The 26,989-nt window shown below is 45.6% G+C and overlaps 1 protein-coding gene across 3 annotated transcripts; it reads right to left on the reverse strand.

The window, feature by feature from the left end:
• Nucleotides 1-167: 167 nt before the first annotated feature.
• Nucleotides 168-25,728, reverse strand: EIF2D (eukaryotic translation initiation factor 2D). 3 transcript variants are annotated; one of them, XM_049857734.1, is made up of 15 exons: nucleotides 25,468-25,728; nucleotides 24,038-24,228; nucleotides 20,999-21,082; nucleotides 20,396-20,486; nucleotides 17,341-17,448; nucleotides 15,501-15,745; nucleotides 14,911-15,028; nucleotides 13,101-13,146; nucleotides 12,568-12,671; nucleotides 12,302-12,451; nucleotides 11,863-11,952; nucleotides 10,950-11,045; nucleotides 9,167-9,287; nucleotides 4,114-4,288; nucleotides 168-861 (listed from the first exon to the last, which is right to left on the reverse strand). In XM_049857734.1, the coding sequence occupies exons 1-15, from the start codon at nucleotides 25,521-25,523 to the stop codon at nucleotides 818-820; spliced, it is 1,719 nt and encodes a 572-aa protein (XP_049713691.1). In that variant the 5' UTR covers nucleotides 25,524-25,728; the 3' UTR covers nucleotides 168-817. The 3 variants fall into 3 exon arrangements, with proteins under 3 accessions (XP_049713691.1, XP_049713692.1, XP_049713690.1); XM_049857733.1 differs by lacking the exon at nucleotides 168-861 and adding an exon at nucleotides 891-2,310; XM_049857735.1 differs by lacking the exons at nucleotides 168-861; nucleotides 25,468-25,728 and adding an exon at nucleotides 890-2,310 and having other exon boundaries at nucleotides 24,097-24,185.
• Between the last annotated feature and the right edge of the window lie 1,261 nt (nucleotides 25,729-26,989).

Raw genomic sequence — 26,989 nt, forward strand, 5'->3', positions numbered from 1 at the left:
AGTGCAGTGACCGGGGGCCTATGCAGGGGCTCACCCATGCAGCCACCGACCTCCCTGGAGGAGAGAACACCCCATCCCACAGACGTTCGCAAAATTACCCAAGATCGGGGCACATCTGTAACATCTGTTAACCTCTCAGTACATCTTCCAAGAATTTTGCCAAAGCCTGGAAATGAACCAGTTTCTGCTTTTCCTTTAAACTCATATGGTTACAGCATGGGATTAATAAATTCAAAGTTGTAAATTTGACCTTGACATAGATCGTCTGACCCAACACACAGAAAAAGGAATCCATTGCACAGTCTAACTCTGCCCTGCCTTCTCACGGGTTCACGTGGTGATGTTCACAAGGGGAAAGGGAGGATGACTCACCATTACTGGAAAAGTCACCCAAAGCAGAGGCCTTGACGGCACGGTGTCATAGCAGAACTCGGGGCTAAACCACAGTTGGGCATGGATGTTCATCTCAGACCCAGTCCTACCACCTACTGGCTTTGTGTCTTGAGCAGGGATTAACAAGGCAAGACATCACCTCTTTGGGTCTCCAGTCCTTCCAAGAGTGCGTGAAACAAATCGAGTGAGAGAGCTTCATACAGTGCTGCATGGTCGCGGTATTCATGTAAAGGCCGTAGTTCATCACTGTTGTTGTTAGCTGCCGTCGAGCCGGCTCTGACTCGTGGCGACCGTATGTGTGATGAAGCAGTGCCTGGCCCTGCACCATCTCCGTGATTGCTGGTGTGTTTGAGTCCATTGTGTGGCTATTGTGTCAGTCCATCTCATTGAAGGGTTCCCTTGTTTTCGCTGACCTTTTGCTTTATCAGCCATGATGTCCTTTTCTAGAGATTGGTCCTTCCTGATGACCTGTCCAAAGTAAGCAAGTTTAAGTCTTGCCATCCTCACTTACAAGGAGCAGTCTGGTTACAGCACATCACTACTGTACATACATTGTCCTCCCTCAGATCAAACTCTAGCTGTCCAAATGCTTTGTTGTAATAAAATTCCATTTGGGGTCAATTTTTAAAAATCCTTTTCCTCGTTCAGTGAGTTTATGGTTGTATAGATGGGATTAGTGAAATGAAGGAGTTACTTACAGCAAATCACAAGTAAAAGGGCCTGTTCTGGCCCGCTAAGGAAAGGTAGGCAGGACACATTTTCACACCTAAGCCCTTCTCCCTTCTCAGGCCCCAGATGGGTAGTTTGGGTGAGCTTTACTTTCAGCTACAATTGTGGATATTCTCTTTTTAAGTTCTTATCTGGGTTTAAAAAAAAGTATGATGAGAAAGAAAAAAGGAAGTTGAAGAAAAATTGTTTCTTCATGGTAAAACCAAAGAACTCATAAGGAATCCAGCTCAGCTGACTGCCCCATGTACAAGGGGAATGTTGGCTACAGAAACGAGACTTGAACAGAGCAGGGCCTAGAGCAGTGGCATCAAGTGGTCCCTTTGGGAACTGGACAGAAACATGAGCCCTCTCTCAGGAAAATGACCACAAAACCTTGCACACAACTTCAGAAAGTTCACGGACCCTCTGAAGACCAACTAGAGACCCCTTCTGTGAATTCCAGGTTAAGAAGTTCAGGGCTAAAGAAGGCATTTGTTGTATAAGACTCTGTACTGTCACAAAGCTGTCATCTTGGAGCCATATCACAAATTTACCGTTGCTGATATCAGTGCGCCAGAGCTGGGGAAGAATCTCTGTCATACTGAGGCCCGTGTCCTAGTGGGCTTCTACTGTTTATTTCCAGCTAGCCTAAATTCTGCAGCCATTAAGGGCCAGTTCTTTCTTCTGTTGCCTGAACTGATGACAGCTGGGTTGTTTCCTATATGAATAACCTTTCAGAGACGTGAAGGAAATATTTTTGGCTTAGAGGTTAATAGGTATAGGAACAGATAAGCAAGAGTTATGGAATAGTTGGTTGAAGGGCTTTAAAAACAGGAAGGCCCCATCTGTGAACTTTAAATGGGCTGTCCTGCCTTGAAAGCAGGGGAGGAACCAAATCACTGAAACCACATGAATGGAAAGGCACTCCACTGTCGACTTGAAATGTTTCTGACTTTAAAACTTGGTGCGACATAGAAACTATATGGAGAAAACAAAAGGGAATCAGATTTAGATTAGAATAAAAATTTATTTTCTTAAAGAATTATATTTTTTATTTGCAAAAGCTGAACTTGCTCATATAAATTACCAGCCCCGAGCTTGGAATTCCACTGGCTCCCCCTCATGAAACAAAAGTCTGTCACTTCTTCTTGCCAGGTTTGGGGGCTTTTTCAAGGCCTTGGATGTGTTTCCGAGGGAGCTGATACTCATCTACAATCCAAAAAGCAGAAAGCCCTCAGTGGAACGGCCCAGGGTCCCATCCCACTGCCCCTCCCTGGCTTCCCCTTGGCCTCACAATCTCACTCACTGGCGTTGCTCCCCATGGGCCCCCACGGCACAGCTCCCCTCCTGGCCTTGGTGGCCCCATACTGTGCTCACCCTGCTGTCAAGCCTCTGCTCAGACCTTTTCCTGCTGCTCTTCTACACCCAGCTCAAAACTCAGCTTCTCAGGGAAGCCTCGTGGGAGGGACAACGTATCCCCGTACCTCAAGGCTGCAGTGTGCTTTTCAGCGATATCCACAGCGACAGCCACTTTCTAGGTATACCTCGGGCATGTAACATTTTCTCCTGAGACAGAAAGTGTGTGTGCGCCTGTGTCAATCATGTGTACTTCTGTTTTCCTCACTATTTCTTCTTGGTACTCACTGCGGTTCTTCTCATAACAGGGCACAACCTTAGACACTAACTGGTGGATCCTGCCTTGGGGCCATGCCATGAATTTGTTTACTGAGCATACACTGTTTCAAGCACTGAGGATGAAAAAGGATGAATATGGCCAGGTCTGTGCCCTCAAGCGGAAACCCTGGTGGCATAGTGGTTAAGCGCTACGGCTGTTAACCAAGAGGTCGGCAGTTCAAATCCGCCAGGCACTCCTTGGAAACTCTATGGGGCAGTTCTACTCTGTCCTATGGGGTCGTTATGAGTCGGAATCGACTCGAGGGCAGTGGGTTTGGCTTTTGGTTGGTGCCCTCGAGGAGCTGAGTATAGCAGGAGGTTCAGACATGAGTACAAATTAACCCACTGCAGACACCACCAGAAATAGAAATATCATGGAAAGAGCTACATTAGCAATTTTTAAATGCTGATTTAGGGGCACACAGGAAAAGTGAAAAGTGCCCTAGGGCTGGTTTCACGTGACCCCTGAGCTGGGCCAATGAGCTTCTAAAGTCAGGCAGCCTCAGGTCACACATGGAGAGCATACTGGGTGAGTGAACAGCCCAGGCAGAGGCGCACAGTGTGGAAGTGTTGCTGGGGACTGCACAGAGACCAGTATGGCTGAGGCCTGGCCAGGGGTGGGGACACCCGGGCAGCCTGATGGAAGACTGGGGCCAGCCTGGGAAGGGTCCTGTTTGTTGAGCTCAGGAGTTTATTCTGAAGGCACTGAAGAGACAGACAAAGTTTTTGAGAGGGGGTGATGTGATCACATTGGCTTTAGAAAGCTGAGATGTGGAGGACAGTTTGAATTGAGGACAAGCTGGAGGCTGGGAGAGCTGGGGTTGGTGAAAGGAACTCAAGCTTGGGAGTGTGACAGCAAAGACAGAGCTCAGCTACAGCACTCAACAGATGATCTCAGGGCAGGGTACTGAGCCTGTCTGAACTTCCGTTTCCGCGTCTGCAAACCTGAGCCAACAATTCCACAGTGTCCTTGTGATCAAGAGTGAGCACGGCTGCGAAATGCTCAGCAGGGTGCCCAGCACAGTGGGAAGCTCCCCGGATAGTGCGGTGGAGAGAGTGCCACATCTGAGGTTGAAGACTTGGCTCAAACACTGGCTCCACCTCTCGCCAGCTGGCAGCATCTCCCCCTACCCTCTCATTTCCCTCATCTAGGAAACGAGGATAATAATCCCCATCTTAGTGGCCCCACAGGTTTGTAGAGTTTGAGATGGGACAGAACCTGGTAAAAAGATTATGCTGTATATAAAGTGGTATTATGGTAACTGGGCTGAGGTGAGTTGGCAGGAAGGTTTTTGCCAAATTAGACCAATGCCTCTTCTTCTCAGAGGGGGTGCTCACCGAGCAGCAGCCGGCTGAGGTGGTGGACCTGGTTTCCCTGGATCTGGACCTGCATGCTGTCCTTGGCCCCAGGAGCAGGAGTCACGGTGGTACTCGCCTGGCATCGCTGCTGGAGGATGGCGGCCACCAAGGATGGGTCCAGCCCGTAGGCCTCCAAGTTCCGCACTATGGTCACCTGAGAGGAGAGCCGGGACAGAAGGTGGACGGTGGGCGCAGAAGGCCCCCATCCCCTCCCCAGGGCCTTCTGGACAAGCTGCCTTGGCAGCTGCCTCATCTGTGTTCCCTGACGGTTCACCGTGCCTATAACCACGGTGCCTTTTCATCTAAAATAAGTTACCTTCGTGCTTCTAAGTTGATTCAGTCTACTCTGCCCAATCTAGGTGTGAGATATCCCAGCCGATATCACACATACTTAAAAAAACTTTTATTATGGAGAATTTAAAACAAAAATAACTATTTTAGTATAATAACTGCCCCCATGCCTACCATCTAGTCTCAACGATTACCAACTTATGGCCAACCTTGACTCATCTGTATCTCATCCATACCCCACTCCCATATTACTTCACAGCAAAGACATCAGACCATTTCGTCTATAAATACGACAAACGGAGAAAAGACTGAAGTTGTCAAGGATTTCACTTTACTTGGATCCACAATCAACACCCACAGAAGCAGCAGTCAAGAAGTCAAAGGACATATTGCATTGGACAAATCTGCTCCAAAAGACCTCTTTAAAGTGTTCACAATCAAAGATGTCACTTTGAGGACTAAAATGCACTGACCCAAGGCATGATATTTTCAATCACCTCATATGCATTCAAAAACTGGACAATAAAATAAGGAAGACCAAAGAAGAATTGATGCATTTGAATTACGGTGTTGGTGAAGAATATTAAATATACCATGGACTTCCAGAAGAATGAACAAATCTGTCCTGGAAGACATACAGCCAGAATGTTCCTTACATGTGAGGATGGCGAGACTTCGTCTCATGTGCTTTGGACATGCTATCAGGAGGGACCAGTCCCTGGAGAAGGACATCATGCTTGGTAAAGTAGAAGGTCAGCGAAAAAGAGGAAGACCCTCAGTGAGATGGACTGACACTGTGCCTGCAACAATGTTCTCAAACATAGCAACTATCCTGAGGATAGCACAGGACCGGGCAGTGTTTCGTTCTGTTGTACATTGGGTCGCTATGAGTCAGAACCGATTTGACGGCACCTGACAACAACATAAATATTTCAGTGTAAGCTCTAAAAGGTAAAGGCTCTTTTTAACATAAAAACAAAGCCATTATAACCCCTAAAAATAAATTAACAATAATTGCCTATAATCAAGCATCCAATCAGCAACACATGTATTTTTCTGTTACTCATCAATTTCACAAACGATAGGTATGTGACTTCGAGATAAAGAAGTACAACATTAATACTTTTAAAAAACACAATTCTCCCCTTGTTGCTTTAAAATAAGCTCTCTTTCACTCATGACTAGAGATGGTAAAGGGTTACTATAGGGTGGGTGGGAGGGTTGCCATTGATAAAATCTCAGAAATTTCCAAATAACCTTAGGCGCATCAAGGGACTCCATAACCAGAGGATCTTAGAATCAACAGGAAATTGGAGGTCACATCAATGCCAACCCTCTACCTGATCCAAGAAGGCAATTACATCCTCCCCAGCAAGTGGTCACCTCACCTTTGCTTGATGACTTCCAGGAGAAAACTCACTACTTTATGAAGCACCAATTTCAATTTTGGACAGTTCTAATTGTTATTATAAAAAGAAGTGTTTAAATAAGCTAATATACATAGAAATTGCTTAGTACAGTGTCTGGCACATAATTAAAAACTCAAGAAATTGTAGCTACTGCTAATCATGATTAAGGTCATTATTACCATTCTCATTTATTGAATGTTTATCTGCCAAGTACTGTTCTGAGTGCTCACTCAGGTATATTCCTTCATTTGATTCTCACAGTGTCCTACAACATATGTATTATCTCCACTTTCAACATTAGAAAACTCAGGCAAGAAAAACAGATTAGGTATATACAATGACAGACACACAGGCCAAGGGAACAGAATTCAGAAGCCAGAAGTAAATCCATCTAACTATCCCTGAGCTTCAACAAAAGGTACAAGTCCATTCAGTGGGGGAAGAGGCAGTCTCTTTAACAAGTGGTGCTGGCAAAACTGGATATCCATTTGTAGAGAAATGAAACAGGATCCATACCTTGCAACATACATAAAAACTAACTCAAAATGGAACAAAGACCTAAATGTTAAACTTAAAACTATAAAGTTCCTGGAAGATAACATAAGGACAAAGCTAGGGATCCTAATTTATGGCATAAATACACCGTCAAACATAACTAAAAATGTCCAAACAACAGAAAATAAACTAGATAACTGGGACCTCCTTAAAATTAAATACTTATGTTCACCAAAAGACTTTACCAAAAGAGTAAAAACAGAACCTACAGACTGGGGAAAAAATTTTGGCAATAACATATCTGACAAGTGTCTAATCTCTAAAATACATAGAAAACTTCAACACCTCAACAACAAAAAGACAATCCAGTGAAAAAATGGGCAAAGGACATGAACAGACACTTGACCAAAGAGGACATTAAGATGAGCAACAACACATGTAGAGAAGAGATGCTCGTGATCATTAACCATTAGAGAGATGCAAATCAAAACTAAAATGAGATACCGTATCACTCCTGCAAAAACAGCACTAATCAAAAACCAGAAAACAACAAATGCTGGTGAGGCTGCAGGCAGACTGGAACTCTTATACACTGCTGGTGGGATTGTAAAATGGTACAACCACTATGGAAAACAGTATGGTATTTCTTCAAAAAGCTAGAAACAGAAATACCATAGGATCCAGCAATCCCACCCCTAGGAATATATCCTAGAGAAATAAGAGCCGTCACACAAATAGACATATGCACACCCATGTTCACTGCAGCATTGTTCACAATACTGAAAAGATGGAAACAACCTAAGTGCCCATCAACAGATGAATGGATAAACAAAATGTGGTACATACACACAATGGAATGCTACACAAGGATAAAGAATGATGATGAGTCCATGAAACATAACATGGATGAATCTGGAGGACATTATGCTGACTGAAATAAGTCAATCACAAAAGGACAGATACTCTATGATACCACTTTTATAAAAAGAATAGGTTTACACACAGAAACCAACATTCTTTGATAGTCACCAGGGATGGGATGGGGAGGCAGGGATCACTTACTAGATAGTAGACACGTGTTAACTCTGGAGAAGGGAAAGGCAATACACAATATGGGGGAAGTCAGCACAACCTGACCAAGGTAAATGAAGACACTGAGAGGTATGTAGGAATAAAGCACAACTATGATAAATGGTGTAATATATACAATTCTGCAACAAGAGTAACAATAAAAACTGATGGCAACAGGTAGTAGTGCATAGGTAGGTAAGCATGCTACACAGGTGTGGGAGGCATATGGGAGTACCTGCGTGTGCATATATAGTTGTGGGCATTTGTATATAAATATTTGTATGTGCTGCATATATATTCATTTAAATGATAGAACACATAGGGGGCACAGTTATGGAAACTTCTTAGACACATCCAAACACCTCGTGGGACTGAGTTACTGGGCTTCAAGGCTAAAGACTATAGTCTCAGGGGACATCTAGGTCAGTTGGCATAACTTAGTTCATAAAGGTAATGTTTTACATCCTAGTTTGGTGAGTAACACCGGGGGTCTTAAAAGCTTATGAGTGGCCATGTAAGATACAACTATTGGTCTCCTCCTATCTGGAGCAAAGAGCAGTGAAGGAAACTACAGACTCAAGGAAACCATTAATCCACAGGACTAAAGGTCCACACAAACCACAGCCTCCTCTGGCTGAGACCAGAACTAGATGGTGCCCGGCTACCACTAATGACCGCTCTGACCAAGGACTCAATAGAAGGTCCCAGTCAGAATGGGAGAAAAATGTAGAGCAAAACTCAAAGTCATAAAAAAGACCAGAGTTATTGCACTGATAGAAACTGAAGGAGCGCTAGAGACTATCACCCTAACACACCATTTTAACCTGAAACTTAAGCCCAGAGGTCACCTCTTTCAGGCAAATAATAGAATGGTCTATAAAATAAACAGTAACACCCATGAGGAATGTGTTCTTTAGACCAATCAACTATATGCAACCAAACAAGCAACATTCGCCCAAAAGGAAAGATGAGAAGGCAAGGAGGGTCAGGGGAACTGGACAGATGGAAACAGAAGGCAAGGTGGAAATGGGGAGAGTGCTAACACATTGTGGGGATAGCAACCAGCGTCACGGGATAATCTGTGTATGAACAGTTAAATGAGAAACTAATTGGCTATGTAAACTTTCACCTAAAACACAGTAAAATATTCAAAAAAATATTAGGTAACTTGCTCGAGGTCAAGCAGGGATGAGAGTGTCTAATTCACAACCCATGCTTTTAACAGTACACTACTACAAAGTTCTTTTCTTTGAACCAAAGTCTATTTGTCTGAGATTTCCACCCACTAATCCTAGTTGTGTCTTCTCAGGCACACAGAATAAGTGCAATCCCTTCCCAGAGGACAGGTTTTCACATATTTGCAGACAGATGTAGTTTGTTCCCTAGGACTTTTATTGCCAGGCTAACCACACTCAGTTCCTTCAGCAATTCTTTACATGTTGTTTTCATTGACCAAAGCCCAAGAGGTAATACAATTTGTAAAAGCTCAAAGTCCATAGTATAGCTCTTAGAAAAAAATAAAGCCTTGTTGACTTTTGGAGCCAGGCTCTAGCAAGTTTCCTAGCACAAAATCCTACAAGGCAGAGACGAGGTCAGCTTCACCTGTTCTGCACAGGGCCCATCCCAATCACACAAACATGGGCATTTCATAAACAACCTTTGAGGTGTTCAAGGCCAGTCTAAAAACCTCCAATCATGTTAGAGAGACAAGAACTTAGCAGGGACATTAAATCACCATCCTCAAACACTGTGTCTTTTTAAATTACCTTTTTATTAGAAGCTCTCTGTGCTAGGATGATGTCAATTGGACAGATTTTCCCTTTCTTCACAATGGGCTCTTGTCCAGGAAAGGTCACTTGATAGGCAGGCTGCAATTTTTCCAAACATCTGAAACAAGGGCGTCAATGAGTTAAAGACTGATAATGCCATTTCCTCACACCCCACTATCATCACGCAGTTGGGTATAAGCTGGTCTTGCAGGGCAGGGGTTCACAACCTTGTCTACACATTGTTGTTGTTATTAGTTGCCATCAAGTTGGCTCTGACTCATGGTGACCTTATGTATAACAGAATGAAACATTGCCAGGTCCTGTGCCATCCTCACAATCGTTGCTATGTTTGAGCCCACTGTTTTGGCCACTGTGTCAATCCATCTCATTGAGGGTGTCCCTCGTTTTCATTTACCCTCTACTTTACCAAGCATGATGTCCTTCTCCAGGGACTGGTCCCTCCTGAATAACATGTCCAAAGTATGTGAGATGAAGTCTTGCCATCCTTGCTTCTTGTACTTCTTCCAAGGCAGATTTGTACGTTCTGCTGGCAGTCCATGGTATATTCAACATTCTTCACCAACACCATAATTCAAATACATCAATTCTTCTTTGGTCTTCCTTTTTCACTGTTCAGCTTTTACATGCATATGAGGCAATTAAAAATACCATGGCTTGGGTCAGGAGCACCTTAGTCCTCAAAGTGACATCTTTGCTTTTCAACACTTTAAAGAGGTCTTTTTCTACAGATTTGCCCAACACAATACGTCCTTTGATTTCCTGACTGCTGCCTCCATGGGCATTAATGGTTGATCCAAGGAGAAAGACATCACTGACAGCTTTCACTTTTTTCTCTGTTTATTGTGACGTTGCTTATTGCTCCAGCTGCACATTAGAATCATTCAAATCACCCAGGGAGAGGCAGTCTAGTCCAATTAACTCAGGATTTCTGGGGGCAGGCTCCAGGCAGAGAGATCTGTAAAGCTCTCCAGATGATTCCAAATTGCAGCCAAGATTGAGGCCCACTGAGGCAGGGAAGGGACATGAGTGACTTGAGCACTGGGCCACTGCCCACTGGCCTCTCTTCTGAGATCTGCCCAGTCTCTGTGTGGAGGTTATCCTGCCTGTCTCAGGATTTTATCATATCCAGCCTACTGCCTCCGAGTACTGCTTCATATTTGTGAATCGCCTTTGCCAGAGCAATTTCTACCTTTTATCTGACCAAGTTTTCTCTTGCTATTATGTATATTAGGGTTGGCAAACTTTTTCTAAAAGGGCCATAATAAATATTTTAGGCTTTACACACCATATGGTCTCTATTGCAACTACTCAACTCTGCCATTGTAGCACAAAAGCATCTACAGCCGCTGCATAAATGAGTGGGCGTGGCTGTGTTCCAGTAAAGCAGATTTGGTCCATGACCTGCAGTGTACCTTCTCCTAATAGAAATCGTTTTCAGTTATGAGTCTGTGGAAAAGAAGGAGTATTAAAAATCCATCCTTTGAAGACTTTAAGACAATCCCCCAGCATCCTTCTTTTTGCTTCTAAACCTTCCTGAAATTCTTATTTTTAAAGAATGTTCCTTTTCTCTTGTCCTCTCAAGTTCTGCATCGTGTTGACCAGAGTTGTACCAAATACCTTCCACACTGGAATTCGTCAGGCTGTGTGTATACACAGCCTGGATTATGGAAAGAAGGCCAGAGACTAAGACGCTGACAATTTAAAGTTCAACACAATAGATACTAAGGGGAAGGAATACAGCAATCCCAGTCCCCACTACCTGGTCAGGAGACTATCCCATGGAAGCTTGAGGACTGTGTGCTGCTCATTTTTCTCTAAGATGCAATCACACAGGACAGGATCCAACTTCACGAGGCTAAAAGGGAAAGAAGAGGCAATAAAGAAATTTAAGACCCACCCCTTCCGACCCAAGGGCCAACTCAGGGTCCATCTCCTTTGATGCCCTTTATAGTCCTTCAGCATCACAATCACCTATGGGACCACGGTCCCTCAAGCAGGGCACCCTATGGACAGTGGCCACAAGGACATGTTCCTAGAAGGAGAAGCAGGCGGTACAGGGCAAGGTGTGATGGGACAAATCAGGAGACCAGCATCCTGGGTTCAGTTCTGCCACTACTAACCACGTGATCACAAGCAATCAGCTTCCTGGGCTTAGTTTCCCTTCGGCTGGGGGGGAGGGGGGCCTAGGAGAAGGAAGGGGATCTATCAAAAGAGGGTTTTTAGGTGTCAGCAATTCCCAACTCTTTGATCATAATGATGGCTTTTTAAAGTAAAAAATCAATAGAACCACCTTCATCTGGTAGTTGAACTTCTGTATCTACTTATTAAGAAAATAGAAAATATGAAAAAGCTACAATGACTTCAGTAAAATTTTTACAACAAGTTTGCATTTTATTCCTCACAACAGCACCTGCATTTGGAAAGCAGTAGTGGACATACGTGCCACGGTATTTATTCACCTATTGTCAGCGTTTACAGCACACACGGGTCTGAACACCCTAAGCAGTAACTCCTGGTCCTCAGGGCCCGCGATTTGGACACCACTAGTCTCGGTCCTTTCTGAAGTGCTGTGGTATTCTGTGCTCCTCCATCCTAGGGGTCCTCCACACGTGTCTGTGTCTGCCAGATTCATATTTAACAAGCCGGATAATGGTTCTCCCCCACCCACTCACTTTTTGTTGTCTGCATCCACTAGGTCATTTTTCTTGGCATAGTTAATGATGGCTGTTCGGACCTCACTGCCCTTGAGGAAGCTCCCCTTCCTAGTGAGGAGAAATGACAGGGGGTTAGTTCCTACTGTGCCGGGAGACAGCCTGCAAACACCAAGACTCACTCCCTGCTCAGCAAGGTGCCTTCCTCGACCATTCCACCTCTATTTTCTTCCCTTTTCCTGACTGAGGCGAGCAGGACCGTGTGTCATGGGTAGAACAGGGAGAAATCTACTCTCTCACTCCATTTAGTCCAGAGAAGCTCCCCAGGGGAAGGAGGCTTGAAGCTGGAGTTGGGAGAAAGGGAGAGAGAGCAGGGGTGGGCAGGCTCGTCGGTCACAGAAGAGCAGCACTCAGGGCACAGGGACAGCAGGCAGGCAGGGAAGCTGCTCTCCAAACTCACTTGTGGCCAGACTCCTGGAAGAGCAGGGTCATGCCGGCTGGGACACAGTAGAGGAATTTTATATCCGGAGGGTGGTAGGGCTGTTCCCTGCTACCCTCCTGGATAGTCTGGGAGGTCTGGGAGGGCTCGGGTGTGATGAAAGATGTGATCCTAAAACCCAGCAGAAGAAAAGAAAAAACACATTACACTAGTGTCTAGGCAATCCCCAGGCCGTGGCCCAGGTGCCCTGGGGCCCGCTGAGCTAGCAACCGGGCCCCTGCACTCACCTTGGGTGCTTCCAGTCCACGGCCACAATGCTCTCCACCCCTCTGCTCAGCTCCTTGACCTGTATGACCCGCTCCTGCTGCATCTGCTGCAGGAACTTAGAGAGCTAGGGGAGAGAGGTCTGGAGGTAGGGGGCTCATGGGTTTACCACACTGAGCACCTACAGCACACCAGAGACTGAGCTCGGCAGGTACCATGCAGGGACACAAGACAGTCCCTGCCCTTGTCACATGAGGAAATGGGAGGCCCCCACTGTGAAGGGTGGGGAGAGAGAAGCTGCTGAAGACCAACTGGTTAAGCCTTTCAGGACTTGGGTCAGACATAAAAGGGCCAAAGGGGAGAGATGAGTGGGTGCCCATCCAACTGCCTCAGCCCAGGGAGTCTTCTCTTCTCCCTCCTCACATCTGGAATAAAAAGCTTCATTCTGGCCTGAGGCCTGCAGACAGGGCTTCCCCAGCATCCCTTCATCTCATGTCACATGTGCACCCCTCTCTGCCCACAACTCTGTGGGTCACCAAAGAAGGGGCCTGCCTACCTTTTTGTAGCTTGACTTCTTTATGTCCAGTTGTTGTCCTTCAGGGCTGATGGCAGACGAAAAAGGCAAGTTAAACTCACAAAGCAGTAGTGGTGAGGCCTGCTTGATGCTGAGGGCAGGATCTTTTTCTTCAGCCTTCTTCCCCTACTTTCAGAGAGAAGCCACCACCATTCCAGAACTCTCTGCCCCCTGGTGGCATCAGATGGAATGCAGACTCTGAGACACCAGGTCAGCGCTGGCCCATAGAGCTTTCTCTGAAGATGGAATGTTCTCTATCTGAGCTGTCCAACAGCCACTAGCTACATGTGACTATTAAGCACCTGAAAGGGGACCGTGACTGAGGAACTGAATTTTTAATTTTATTTAATTTTAATTAAAATTTAAAAAATTTTAAATAGCCACATGTGGCTAGTGGCAACCATATTGGATAGAGCGCTAGATTCTTCTCAAACCAGATAACCTTCTGTGGCCTCAAAAGCCTACTGTGGACAGCTAGCCCCTAGAGCAGGGCTCAGCAAACTACATCCTGTGAGCCAAATCTGGCCACGGCCATTCACTTCTGTACTATCTATGGTTGTGCTGGTGCTACGAGAGCAGGAGAGAGTCGTTACAACAGAGATTATATAGCGGCTAAGCCTAAAATAGTCACTACCTGGCCTTTTACACAGAAACAGTTTGCCTGGAGCAATTAGTTTGGGGGCGGAGGTACCTGATGAAAGTTACAATCCTTCCCTCTCCCCAGAACTTACATCTTCCACTTGAAATGTGGCATGCTACAGCAGTGGGACACACAGGGAGGTACCCTAGAACCACTCTCGGTTGGCAACCTCTATCCTAAGGAATATTCCGTGAGCAAAGGCCTCACTCCCCCTTTACTAGTTACTTCCAACCAGCAAGGTTAGGTAGATCACCAAGTATTCCACCACACACTCCAGACCCCACATTTGTGCAGGACACCTTAAAGGAGCCCACAAGCAAATAGGAAGAAAGTTACATTAAAGCCACTTCAAAAACACAGAGCAAGATTCTCAAAACAGCAGCTGTTCAGTCTCAGGGCAAAAACCAATATGCAAACTTTCTGATATAATATTTATCAAGTGCTTTTTTTTTCTTTTTTATTATCTGTTAAACTACTTAATCTTTACAGCAATCTCTGAGTACTGAAAATTAGAGCTCAGAGAAGTCTGGTGACCAGTTCGCCTTGCTCAAATGCCCTGGGGAGCTGGCATCTGAGCCCAGAAGTGCCTATCTTCAAAGTTCAAGTTCTATCCACATGTAATACTGCCTTTTCCTGGTGGCTTGTGTCTGGGACTGCGGTGTACCCTCCTGACACAACCTAACCTGACCCACCTACTTTTCAGGAAAAGTTGGGGGAGGGGGCTGGTATTAACTATGAATGTTCTAGAAGAAGCCTCCTAACAAAGCGGCTGCCCTGGGACACTTCCTGTAAGGATGTGTTGCCCAATCCATGAGAGGGAGCCCGGGACCACAGCAGCAGAGGCAGAGTTCAGCAAATCTTGGATCCTCTGTAGACGATGTTGGGCTGTCCAGGGAATTTTAACCTTCCATTTCCTCAACATCCTTTCAGTGGACAGAATTTAAGTATTTAACACCCAGGACCTAATGTATTTGCCTGATCAGTCCTCCACTCCACACTCTACCGACCCCTGCCCTAGAGCAATGAGGCACACGCGATTTGCATAGCACGTCCCTCAACTAATCCCCCCATCAGCCCTGTCCTCTCCTGCTGCCCAGGAACAAAAGGGAGCCCCAGTTCCTGGCTCCCACCCCACATCGGTCCCTTCCATACCAGCAGGAGAACATGTGGCTGCCAAGGAAGGTGCTGGCGAGTAAGGGGAGGTCAGCTTTTCTGACCCGGCTCTTCAAAGCATGCAAGAAGCAGCGCTGTAAGAGTTCATCCATTTGCTCTGCAAAGATGAGAACCACAGCCTTCCTAAGGGATGCAGAGCACCTGGCCCAGTATGGAAAGCCCTGCCCAGTCTCACCCCTTCCTCACCTCCTTGACTCCAGGAGGAACCCACTCCCAGGTACCAAAGCCCCCAGACTCTGCTGAGCACTGTGTGTCTAAAAGGGGCTGATCCCAGAGAAGGGGCCAAGCCACAAAGTCCCACCAAGCTAGGAGAGTTCATACAGACAAGTCAAACCCAGAAGAAATACTGTGGGCTCAGCAGCTGGAAACACCCCGAATACAAGGGCAGATGGGCACCCAGGGAGACACAATGTATGTGGCAAGAGCTCAAAGGGCTGTTGGACCACCTCCACCTAAACAAAGGACTTTCCCCCCTCCCCTGGAGCTTCAGTGCCATGCTAGTCAGAAGCAGCGGAGCACGCCAGTCTCCCAAACTGAGAGGGGGGCAGCCTTCTGCTCCCAAAGTGCACCTTGAAGGGTCTTGCTGCCTCTGGTGTCTTGGTCCAGGGCCCCGACATCGGGGTCTTCTGAGACCTTCTCCCCACACAACTGAAGAAGCTCCCCATTCTCCTCCGCCTCTCCCTCCAGGTGCAGGTGTCTCATGTCTTCCTGCAGGGAGGGGTCCGCCTGGACAGAGTCCTTCTCTTCCCTGAGATCTGCGAGACCCTCGGCCGGTGGAGCAATGGAAGGTGGAGAGGACTTGTCTCCAGATTTCCTGGAAAAATCTCATGTCAGAAACACCAAGCAGCACTCTCCAACCCTGTAGTTCAGAGACAGTAAGAGCCAACAGGCAAGGAAGTCCAGGAGGGAGCAGGGAGCCTGTGCTCTCTTCTCAGCTCCATTTTCAACTCTGGGCCTGGAAAATTCCGTGCCTCAGTTTCCTCATCTCTGAAATGGGAAGAATAATTCTTGCCTCCTCTCTATCTCAAAGGAATAATATTATTAATGGACATCCTGAGATAGAGAAAAATTAAATAAAAAGCAAAACTATCCCTTTCATATGAGTTAAAAATAATAAAACTATTTTTAATTAAATAACAAAATGAGGACAGCAAATGCATCTATAGTATCAGTTTGGTGAAATACAAAGTAAAGCCTCAGAGCATGTAATAAGATACAAACACCTGAACTGTTCAAGGACTGCAAACTCAGCCGCTTCTGTGTTAAATCAAAATGCCATCTAACCTGTAGAAATTACCATGGTTTTATACCATCATGCCTCGGGGAGACAGAAAAAGGAAAAAGCAATGCCACATACCAGAGCATGCAAAGAGGTAGAGGCAAAAAGCTTTAACCCAGCTAAGTTTATGTAGGTCAAACTAGCTTTTAACTAATAGCTAAGGAAGGCATATTACTAACAGCAAGCCCAAAGCGTATGTTGAGGCTATTCTGATCAAGTAAGTACCATAAATATTGAAGGAAAAAACGGGGGGGTGGGGGGGAGTGTGGCAACTGCTGATAAAATGACTTAGACAACATGACTTTGATTGCTGTACCTGGATTGATGGTTAGAAAACAAGGTGCTAGAAGACCACAGCAATCAGCCCTCCGATACCTGCTAATACACAGGCTAGCAAAGCTGTACCTCCAGCTAAGTAGGGCTTGCCCAGTGTTTGTTAAATAAATAAACCCAAGACTGGGCTAGAAAGACGTTAAGAACAAATCTATACCAATAGGCTACAGCACTTGGCCAAAAGACCAGATATATTGCTTTTAGGAAAAGTACTATTTACTATTTTGACAAAATGAAAATAATCAGAAAATAAGCTGGTATATGGCTCTAGAAAAACAACTGTTACAGTGAGAAAGTGTTACCTCCATGACGAGGAAGAGATAAGTGTGAAAACCGAATGACACAGAGGTAGCCGGGTTACCATCCTGGGGCCTGAGAATCTACCCTGCTTTGATTTGGATTCAGAAGTGAAAATTCCAGAGCTCTCCTTATGGGGCCAGGAGATGCCTGAAATGTAGGCAGCTAAAGCCTGACTGACAAGAGCTTTAAAAATGAAGAATATCACCATTTTTTAAGAGGCAGAGTAGACAATCCCTCAGGTCTTCTTCCAGGTCTAAGACCTATAATTCACCTAGAAAGTAATCAAAGGTCTCTCTAATTTCTTGTCCAAACAAGCAAAAAAGAATAACTCTTGTCTCCACATTCGGTAAGGAAATTAGTCTTGCGGATCAGCAGCTTATGTAAGGACCTGGCTGGGACCAAAGCTCCCACTTCTGAATCTCAGGCCTCAGCTTTCCCCACCCACCTACCCACATCTCTGTAAAGTCAAAGAGACACTTCGACTTCTGTGTACCTACCACAAGTGGTCCTGGTAAGTGTGCAGCACCAAGAAGCCCCTTCCCTTCAGGCCTGAAGTCAGCATCTCAGCTGTGGACATGGCAGCCACTCCGATTGCAATGGGGGCCCTAAGAAGGAGGCCAGAGACCAAGTCAGGGAGTCTCCTGGGAAGGCACGTGTCAGAGCCATCTTTCCACACACGTGGAAAAAGCTACAAATGCGAAGTATCCACTTATATCACAAAACTGAACTAGGTCCAGTCTCACTTTTCCTCAGATTATCTACATGTATTACTTTCAAAAATCCCTTGGCCAAACATTACCTTTCTGTATGAGTAAGCTGTCTGCTGCTGTTTCCGCTGCCTTTGTTGTTTTCCTATTAAGAACTAGCCCAGCCAGGATTTGGGAGGATATTTAAAGTCCCCTTTCTTTAATTCCCAAAACGTAAATTGCCTCCCCTACCTCTTCATCCATGGGAGAAAAGACCTGGTGCTCTGCTTCCATAAAGATTACAGCCTAGAAAACACTTTGGGACAATTCTACTCTGTCACATGGGGTCGCTACGAGTCGAAAATCGACTCAATGGCACCTAACAATAGCAAAAACAAACATCTTAAATAAGGCATAGCCATCCTATAGGGAAGTTCAGAAAGGAAGTAATTCAGACTTTATAATTTAGGCTGAGGAATTCCATAGAGGAGAGGTAGAGATAAGCTGGAAGCCACCTAGGGAGGTTCCATCTGACTTGGCTCTTTGCAATGGGGCTTACTCTGTACAACGCTTTAGCTAAGAACTTTCAAAGCCCAAGTGAACAATCTCTGTAGCCCAGTGTTCCTCAAACATCGATCACACATTACCTGTATGGATAGGTGTCCGGCTATGTAACAATGGGGGAACACACAAACCCACAAGATAGGGGCCAAGGGAAAAGGTTCAAGGGCAGAGTTTCCAACACCTAAACTTAAAAATATTTGCTAAATCTGGTAGCTCCACTAGAAGCCCAGGGGTTAGTTCATGCCACAGAAACTTTGAACCTGGCTTCTCCTTCGGTTCTTAGGAGAGGGGTCTTTTTCTTCCATTCCCATTAGGGTCAATGGCTCAAGAACTCCAAAGTCACGAAACATACTAAATGTGGCTTGTATTGTGAACAGACCCCCTCCTACCCTTAGCCCCTGCCACAAACCACCCCCAGGCTCCATCCCCATACACACTGTAAAGACCAAACTGAGCAGGCCAAATACCTAGTTACCTAGTTTTCTCCTCTCTTGGATAGAATACTGGAGGAAAAAATAATGACACACCATTCTTTTAAACTGCAATTTTTGCTATATTTAGAAAAAAAAAAAAGGAAAGGAAACATTTCTAGGTGTTTGTTTCCAAAATGTTCAAGAAAATGGGATAATGGGAGTGGCAAAAATAGGATCTTTAAACACCGGCCCCTCCCCCGTCTATAATCTCTCTCTCTCCTTTCTCAGAGCAGCAGTGAGATGACATTTATCTTCCATTCTGATTCACAAATGAAAACGAGCCCTCATGGCCAGTGTTGATGAGCATGGGGAACAGGCCCCAGAGGCCCTGTAGGTGGGAGAAAAAGGTGACACTCACTGCCTTTTGTAGGGCAACAGAAAATATGCGTAATCTTCAGACTAACAGTTTCACTTTTTAGTATCTAACTGTAAAAATACTGGCACCTGTATCTCTAGAAGCTCCAATAAGATACTGTTTGCAATAAAGACAAACTGGAGGCAACTCCAGTGCCCACCAGGAGAAGCCCTCTTCCATCAACTACACGGCAGGTAAAAGGATTCAGCAGATCTGTGTGCCAATGTGGAAAATGCTCACACAATACATATACAGTATAATTCTGTTCGTTTTATTTGTAAACACACGCACCCCACATGATGCATTCTCATGTGTACATGAATCTGTGCAGTAAGAAGGCCGGCAAGGATACACATCAAATGATACTTTTACAAGAAGAGAATTGTGGGTAAGGGGACTTTTGATTTTCAGAATTGTTCATACGACCACTTCCTCACATTTTTAAAATCAGCAGAGGAGTGGTGCTGGTTGAACAACCCTGTGAATATACTAAAAGCCATTTTAAATGGGCATATGAATTGTATCTCAATAAAACTATTAAAAACAATAAAAGATTGTTGATGATGACGATGGGAAAAAGTGTCAAGGTCATGACATACAAGGAAAGATGAGAAAATGTCACAGATCGAAAGAGCCATGACAACTAATACAAATGTGGTGTCCTAGACCGGATCCTTGAACAGAGAAAGGTCATTACGGGTAGGCCCCGACTTACAATGTATTCAAGTTATGATGAATTGCACTTACGACTGTACTTTTTTTTTTTTTATTTGTGTATTTTTTCTCATAGAAAGAAAATACAGGGTCGCTATGAGTCTTATGAGTCAAGATCGACTCGACGGCAATGGGTTTTTTTTTTAAACAGGTGTGTTTTTTATGTATTAAAACTTATCTGTACTTTTACATGTAATGTTTTCAGCCCCCAGAGACAAATAAAGATCAGATTTACAGAGATACTGGTAACAAAAGGCAATAATAACGAAAACTAAAAAAAAAAAAAAAAAGAGGTATTTGACTTAAGTCAGAACTGACTTAAAACGGAATCGTTGGAACGGAACCCCGTCGTAAATCAGGGATACCTGTAGTGGACAAGCTAGGAAGCAATAGGAATAAGTCTGTAATTTAGGTAACGGTAATGCACCAATGTCAATTTCTTAGTTTTCATGACTGGACCACAGCTATATAACATGTTACCACAAAGGAAGCTGGGCGAAGGGCATATGGGAACTCTCTGTACTATAAGTGCAACTCTTCTCTAAGTCTAAATTTATTTCGAAATAAAGAGTTAAAACAAACAAAAAAAGCAGTAGCAACAGCAAATACATCCTCCCAAATGTGTGGGACCCCACATGTTCACTGCTATTCCTCCAGTGGTCCACTCTGTGCTTCTTCCAGAGGAAGATATGCTTTAGAAGCTGTCATTCCCCCTTTTCCCTAACCTCCACCCCCAAGGTGCGGCTGGCTGGCACAGTACCTGTTCCCCACCAAGGCAATGGCACAGAGGTCACCCTTCTGTACTTGAGGCAGACCAGCAGGGGGCACCACTAGTCCTGGTAGCATCAAATCTGCAGCAAACAAAACAAACACATCACAGCCCACATTCTGCCTCCTTCTAATGTCTCCTTTTACTTCATCCTTCATTTCTTCATTAACTCAACCAAGAAACATCTGTTAAGTATCAACTATGTTATTCATAATGAAAATGAAAAATGGCAAGCCAAGTATCAGATCTTCTCCCTTTGGGGTACAAGTAGTTACACAAATCCCCAGCTCCGCTTCCTACAACATGATCTCTCGTCCCGGCTTTCTGAATTCAGCCTATGGGTTCAAAGTACCACGTACGGCAGGTCGCGCAGTACTTTCACAGCATCTATCTATCTTACTTAAGTCTGACAATGGGGTCAGAGACTCAGAATGCTCACGGAACTGGCAAAGTGAAGAGGCGTAACCACACAAGGAGAACATTCCATTTTTCAATTGTTTGAACAAACACAGGAAGTGGTTTTATTTCTTAAATTGGTCAGTCTTTCCTAAGTAGATTTCAGCCAACAGACAGAATATAGGAAAATTCTCTCACCTGCTCCCCCGACCAGCTTCTCGAGTACTGGAGGCCATGTTGTGAAGGTCGGTAGAAGATCGGGATACGACCACAGAGTGTACACTGCCCAAAAAGAGACCCAGAAGAGACTTACTACAAAAAAACTCAATCTCCTAGGGAACTGGCAAAGCAAAACACTATGGTCACTTTAATCAGGATACAGAAAAGAAACTCAACTCAAAGCTACGTAGAAGGCTGTGTGGCAATGCTCACAGAGGTTTCATTCTTGAGTGAGGGAGAGACCTAAGGCACTGGGTGTCACTGGGGACTCGGAAGCACCTCATGTTCCACCAGGACTTGCAGCAGAAAAGACCACAGTGAATAAAAGCGGGGGCAGAGACCCACCGAGGATTCCATCTGTCACCTCAAAAGCAAGTAGTCTCAGAGCAGGCATCCAGCCTGTAACAAACTGGAAACCTTCCCATGTTTATCATTTTTCTCCTTCTATTTTTTTTTATTTCTACAGTGATTAGCTGGAAAACCCTTAGAATAAAAAGAGCTTGTGCTTGTCCTCAGCTACAGCAGGGGGTGGGGTGGGACAGGGGCAGCCTAAGGAGACTGCCTTGCACTGTTGCAGCCAGGCTTCTAGGAAGAAAAGCCCCAGGTGACAGGTGTCAGAGAAAAGGTCCCTGAGATCTGTGACAAAGAAAGAAAGCAAAGACTCCCAAAGAGCCAGCCAAGGCCTAAGAGAGATGCCCGTGAGACCCTCACTGAAGTACATCACTAAGACAGCCAGGTATGCAGCATAACTAAGCCAGCTTCTTCCTGCTAGGGATAGTTTTAAGAACCATTTTTCACATGTTCTGAAAATCCAACCTTTTCAAGAAAACTGTTCTATCCCCAGTTAACCCACTATAAACCCCTTGGCCATTGCTCCTTCATCTCAGAACATCCTTCATAACCACCCTCTCTCCTTCTGTGTTAGCCCTTTTTTTCTCCCTCCTATAGCAGCTATGAGTTGGAATCGACATGATGGCAACAGGTTGTTCTGGTTTTTTAATAGCAGTTTTTGGTCTTAAAAGACCCAACCGTAAAAACAGATGGGCGCTGGGACATATATGCCCCCGTTATATTTTCCACCCCTGGAGGTTTACTGGCAGGCATTTGAGCCACTTTAACATGTTCTAAAGTCATGGCAGATACCGGTGCAACTGCCTGAAAAACAAAGAAGTTGGTCTGCACCACATTTGAGTGCTGAAAGCCAGCTGTATGAGGGGATGCTTCCCAGAGGAGTGACTGTATGAAACTTTTGTGTTTTTGGCTTCTGTACAGCAAGATAAGGCTTGCAAACATGTTTACTGTTTCCTCTTTGTGTTACTTGGAAGGTACAGTTACCGGCCTTCAGAAATATTCAGGTAAATGAGTTATTTTGGGGTGAAAACCATTTGTGATATACTTCCCGGGCCATGGGACAGATATGTACCACGTGTGTGATGTGCTTCACAGACACAGGACACCCTGGCTATGATTGGCTTCACAAGCTGCACCCTATTATCGATGCTCTCAGCAGATGTCTAAACGGAAGCATATGTGCCGTCAAGTACTATGGCAGCTGATGAAAGCATGACGCCATTCAAGGGCCATTCATCAGTAAAGCACCAGATGCCAGTGAAGCCCGTCAAGCAAGGATATGTTTGCTGCTTGGCTGACTCAGACTGGCTTTGTAAGTAACTTTGAAATCTATTCTGAGAAAAACATCATGGGCAATGATTCATCACTCTCCCTCCATGAGACTGCTGTGCTTAGACTATGTGACCCATACAACCATTCCCACAGGCTCATTGCCTTCGACAACTTCTTTACCTCCTATTGACTGATGAAAACCATGCACGACAGGGGATTGTTTGCTGTGGGCACAGGATGACGACTAGACTGTTTGCTGTGGGCACAGTATGATGACAGGGGACTATTTGCTGTGGGCACAGTACGACCAACTCGAAAGCACCTATCAAAAATGTTGAGGAGTAAAGATAAACCACGGCGGGGAGAATCTAACTTTGTACGAAGGGATATGTGTTGGCAGTAAAGCGGCCAAATGACAAACTTGTGACAGTTTTGTCCGTGTTCCACAATCCAAAGGACATCACTACTGTCAAAAGGAAGAACAAAGATGGCTCCTCCTCAGTAATCACGTGCCCAAAAGCAGGTGAACGATACCACACAATCACAGGAGGAGTGGGCCACTTTGCCCAGACATGCGAAAGGCAAGCAATCAGAAGGCACTCACGTTGACTGCCGCACTCCCTTACTTACACAGCCACTGTGAACAGGTTTGTAATGTGGAAATGTAACAAGAGAGGCAAATGTGACCAAACGTCCTTCAGGATCACTCTCATGAGACAGCCTGCTGGAGCCTGGGAAACCAAAAGCAAGAGCAGACCCTCCTGTGTTTCTGGAGAAAGTCTGGAGCCAGCGGGGTGCCAAATACTGTCCCATTCAGTCAGGATGGAGGGCATCTCCCAGTCAAGACAACCAGAAGATGACGCGGAGGATGCAGCACTCAGAACAACAACTATGTGCAGAAAGTGCAAAGTGCGTTTACTGGCCGCCCCATGTTTTCTAAAGTTTCCCTCAAATCAAACTGATCATAATTATGTATGGCAAGTGCAATGTTTACTTAGTAGTTCGTGTGTATTTTTGGCAAGTTGGGTAAGATATTTTATGGCTCAAGTGTAACCAGGAGATGTGATGCACTTCCTGGGCCGTGGTACCCACATGTACTGTTTTTATGATGTACTTCATGGAACCGACATGGACTGCTTGCAACTGGCATCCCACTTTTTCAAATTAAAAAAAAAACTACCAACAATGATTCAGCATTCATCCTAAACATTAGTGAAAAAACATGGTTATCACCAAAAAATTACAAAAAAAAAATAATAATAACTCATCCAGGAAAGGGTTAAGGATGTTATCAGGAGATTCTGTGCTTGTTTTATGGGAGGCATGTAACGGAGGAAAGAGAGAAGAGATGTCAGGTAAGGACTAGTAATGGCCATCTCTATCCTATTGCCATACCTGTCGGATACAGATTTTTCTCCAGTTCAAATAGGATGGGGTTACCACCACTCACGTACACAGTCACTGCATCCCCTTTGTGAGCATACAACTTCACAACGTTCAGCTCTTCCTTTCCGGGTACTAACTCAGAGACCTGATCAGTTCCAACGGTGGGAAAAGCAGCTGTCACATCAGCCCGAAGTTTTCTCCTGCAGAAAACACACCAACACCAGGCATGAATGGTGCCCAGGCAATGGTTAAGAGCTCGGCTGCTAACCAGAAGGTCAGCAGTTGGCATCCACCAGCCACTCCCTGGAAACCGTATGGGGCAGCTCTACTCTGTCCCGTAGGGCCACTATGAGTCGGAAACAACTCGATGGCACATAACAACAGAAGAACTCACTATAAAATCATGAGGGCTAAAGAAAGACTGCCTGGTTTCTGACACCCTGTTCTCACACACTCTTCCAAAGTACCCCATTCTCTTTCTCATCCATTGTCTCAACTGTTCTCACAAATTCCTGGGGCAAGCTTTTCCATTTTATAGAGAGAAACTGAGGCCTAGTGAGCAACCCAAGTTAGCCTGACATAGGAAAGCTGCCTTCCTGACTCCATGCCTTGTCCTTGGAGCCGCTCATTTCTCATGTATGCTTGGAAATCTGTCAGTTTATGATTAAATAACTATACAGGGGCACCAAGGATGACAACTATAGAACGAGAGAACACTGGTACAAAATCCCCAGCGTGATCTCTGCATTTGGGACGCCTTCTGCAGGTACACAGTTCTCCTTACCACAGGTGCCTTTCCCCTGCACTTCTTCCTCTAACCATCTCTCCTGCCGGAAGTAATCACTGGACACTTTTCTCCGTATACTTGTACTTCTTGGTGCCCCATCTGATGTCTCCCATGGGGCTCTAGGCTCTTTGGAGGGCAAGGACCCTGCTTTCCTTGTTTTTTTTGCATCCTCAAAACCGGCTTCCATCGAAAGTCAATGTCCCTACGGGACAGAGTAGAGCTGCCCCCGTGGAGTTTCCGAGGCTATAAATCTTTAGCGAAGCAGACTGCCAAACCTTTCTTCCCCGGAGCGGCTGGTGGGTTCAAACAGCTGACCTTTCTGTTAGCAGCCGAGCGCTTTAGCCACTGCGCACCAGGGCTCCTCAGCATCCTCCACCACACCTTAAATAGTCTACAGTCGACTAACACTGAAGGAATTACTTTTTGACTCACTATCTAAAAGTTAGCCTGAGTGAAAAAACAGGCCACCTCTCCACCCTCACCCTCGAAATGTGTCTCACCCACTCTTGCCCCCTGGGGTCGCTTCCCCAGCTGTGCCTCTGGCCTCTGCCCCAGGTCAGCCGACCGCATCGAGCGAGGGCTCTGACGCAGCCAGGCCCCCTGAGACGGCTGGGTGCCCTGGTAGGCAGAGCAGGCCTCTTTCCTCCCTCACCTGTCCGACCCCTTGATGGCCGTGTTGGACTTGACCCGAAAGGCCTTGGTAAACATGTCTGCTGGCGTGGCCCGGGGAAGACAAGGCGAGCACAGAAGCCAGAGGCTGTCAGAAAAGCGAGGGCGCGGTAGCTCCCCGGCACGCAACCATGAGGGCAGCCATGCTGGGGACCCGCCGGAAAAGTGGCCCGGCTGGAAACTCAGACCGCGACGCTCCGCGGCTGTTGCCACTGTGCAGGCCGCGGCCACCACAAGCACCGAGGACCGGAACCGAAGGGGCGGGGACCGGAAGAGGCGGGGAGTCCTTCCCCCAGCGCGGGGCTGCGAGGGTCGGAGCTGCGCACCTGAGCGTCTGTAGTCACCCGCTCGCGTCAACAGCGGTTCGGCTCTTTTGCACTCCGTCAGTTAGTGCGTTGACTGAAAGCTCGCCAGCTCCCATTCCATCCAATTTAGTTCAATTCCACAGTAATTAATTGAGCTCTTGTGTTTAATTACACATGCGGGCTTCTTCAATGTTTTTCTTAAAGACATCTTTTTTAAGATCTTTACATCTTATAATGAGCCCTGGTGGCTCAATGGTTAAGCCCTTGGCTGCTAAGTAACTAGTCCGTGGTTGGAACCCACCAGCTGCTCCGGGGAGAAAGCTGTGGCAGTTGGCTTCCTTAAAGATTAGAAACCCTATGAGGAGGCAGTTCCATTCTGTCCTACAGGGTCCAGTCGGGATAAACGCCATGGCAAAGTGTATGTTGTTGTTATTACGTGCGGTGGAGTCAGTTCCAACTCATAGTGACCCTATGTATAACACAATGAAACACTGCCAGGTCCTGTGCCATCCTCACAATCGTTGCTATGTTTAAATCCATTATTTCAGCCACTGTGTCGCTATGAGTCCGAATCTACTCCACGGTAATGGGTTTGGTGTCAGTCCATCTCATTGAGGGTCTTTTTCACTGACCCTCTACCAAGGATATCCTTCTCCAGGGACTGGTACTTCCTGATAACATGTCCAAGATAGGTGAGATGAAGTGTCGCCAACCTCGCTTCTAAGGAGCATTCTGGCTATACTTCTTCCAAGACAGATTTGTGTGTTCTTCTGGCAGTCCATGGTATATTCAGTATTTTCTGCCAACAACATAATTCAAAGGCATCAATTCTTCTTCCATCCTCCTGATTCATTGTCCAGCTTTTGCACGCATGCCTATAAGGCAATTGAATATACCATGGCTGGGGTCACCGGCACCTTTGTCCTTAAAGCTACGTATTTGCTTTTTAATACTTTAAAGAAGTCTTTTGCAGCAGATTTACCCAATGCAATAGGTTGATTTCTTGACTGCTGCTTTCATGGGCGTTGATTGTGGACCTAAGTAAAATGAAATCCTTGACAACCTCAGTCTTTTCTCTGTTTATCATGATGTGGCTTATTGGTCCAGTTGTGAGGTTGTTTTCTTTATGTTGAGGTGTAATCCATACCAAAGGCTGTAGTCTTTGATCTTCATCAGTAAGTGTTTCAAGTTCTCTTCACT

The sequence above is a fragment of the Elephas maximus genome, chromosome 18, assembly GCF_024166365.1.
Source record: "Elephas maximus indicus isolate mEleMax1 chromosome 18, mEleMax1 primary haplotype, whole genome shotgun sequence".
Lineage (NCBI taxonomy): Eukaryota > Metazoa > Chordata > Mammalia > Proboscidea > Elephantidae > Elephas > Elephas maximus.

Bases quoted from the DNA above. Each gene is read 5' to 3' on its own strand.
- EIF2D (XM_049857733.1), bottom strand. From the start codon at position 25,523: ATGTTTACCAAGGCCTTTCGGGTCAAGTCCAACACGGCCATCAAGGGG. The intron at 11,046-11,862 runs GTGAGTGGGTGG...TTTCCCTTTTAG, and splicing joins GTGGATGCAGACAACAAAAA to CCTCGTGAAGTTGGATCCTG. The intron at 2,311-4,113 runs GTGAGCACCCCC...TTTGGATTGTAG, and splicing joins CCTCAGCCGGCTGCTGCTCG to ATGAGTATCAGCTCCCTCGG.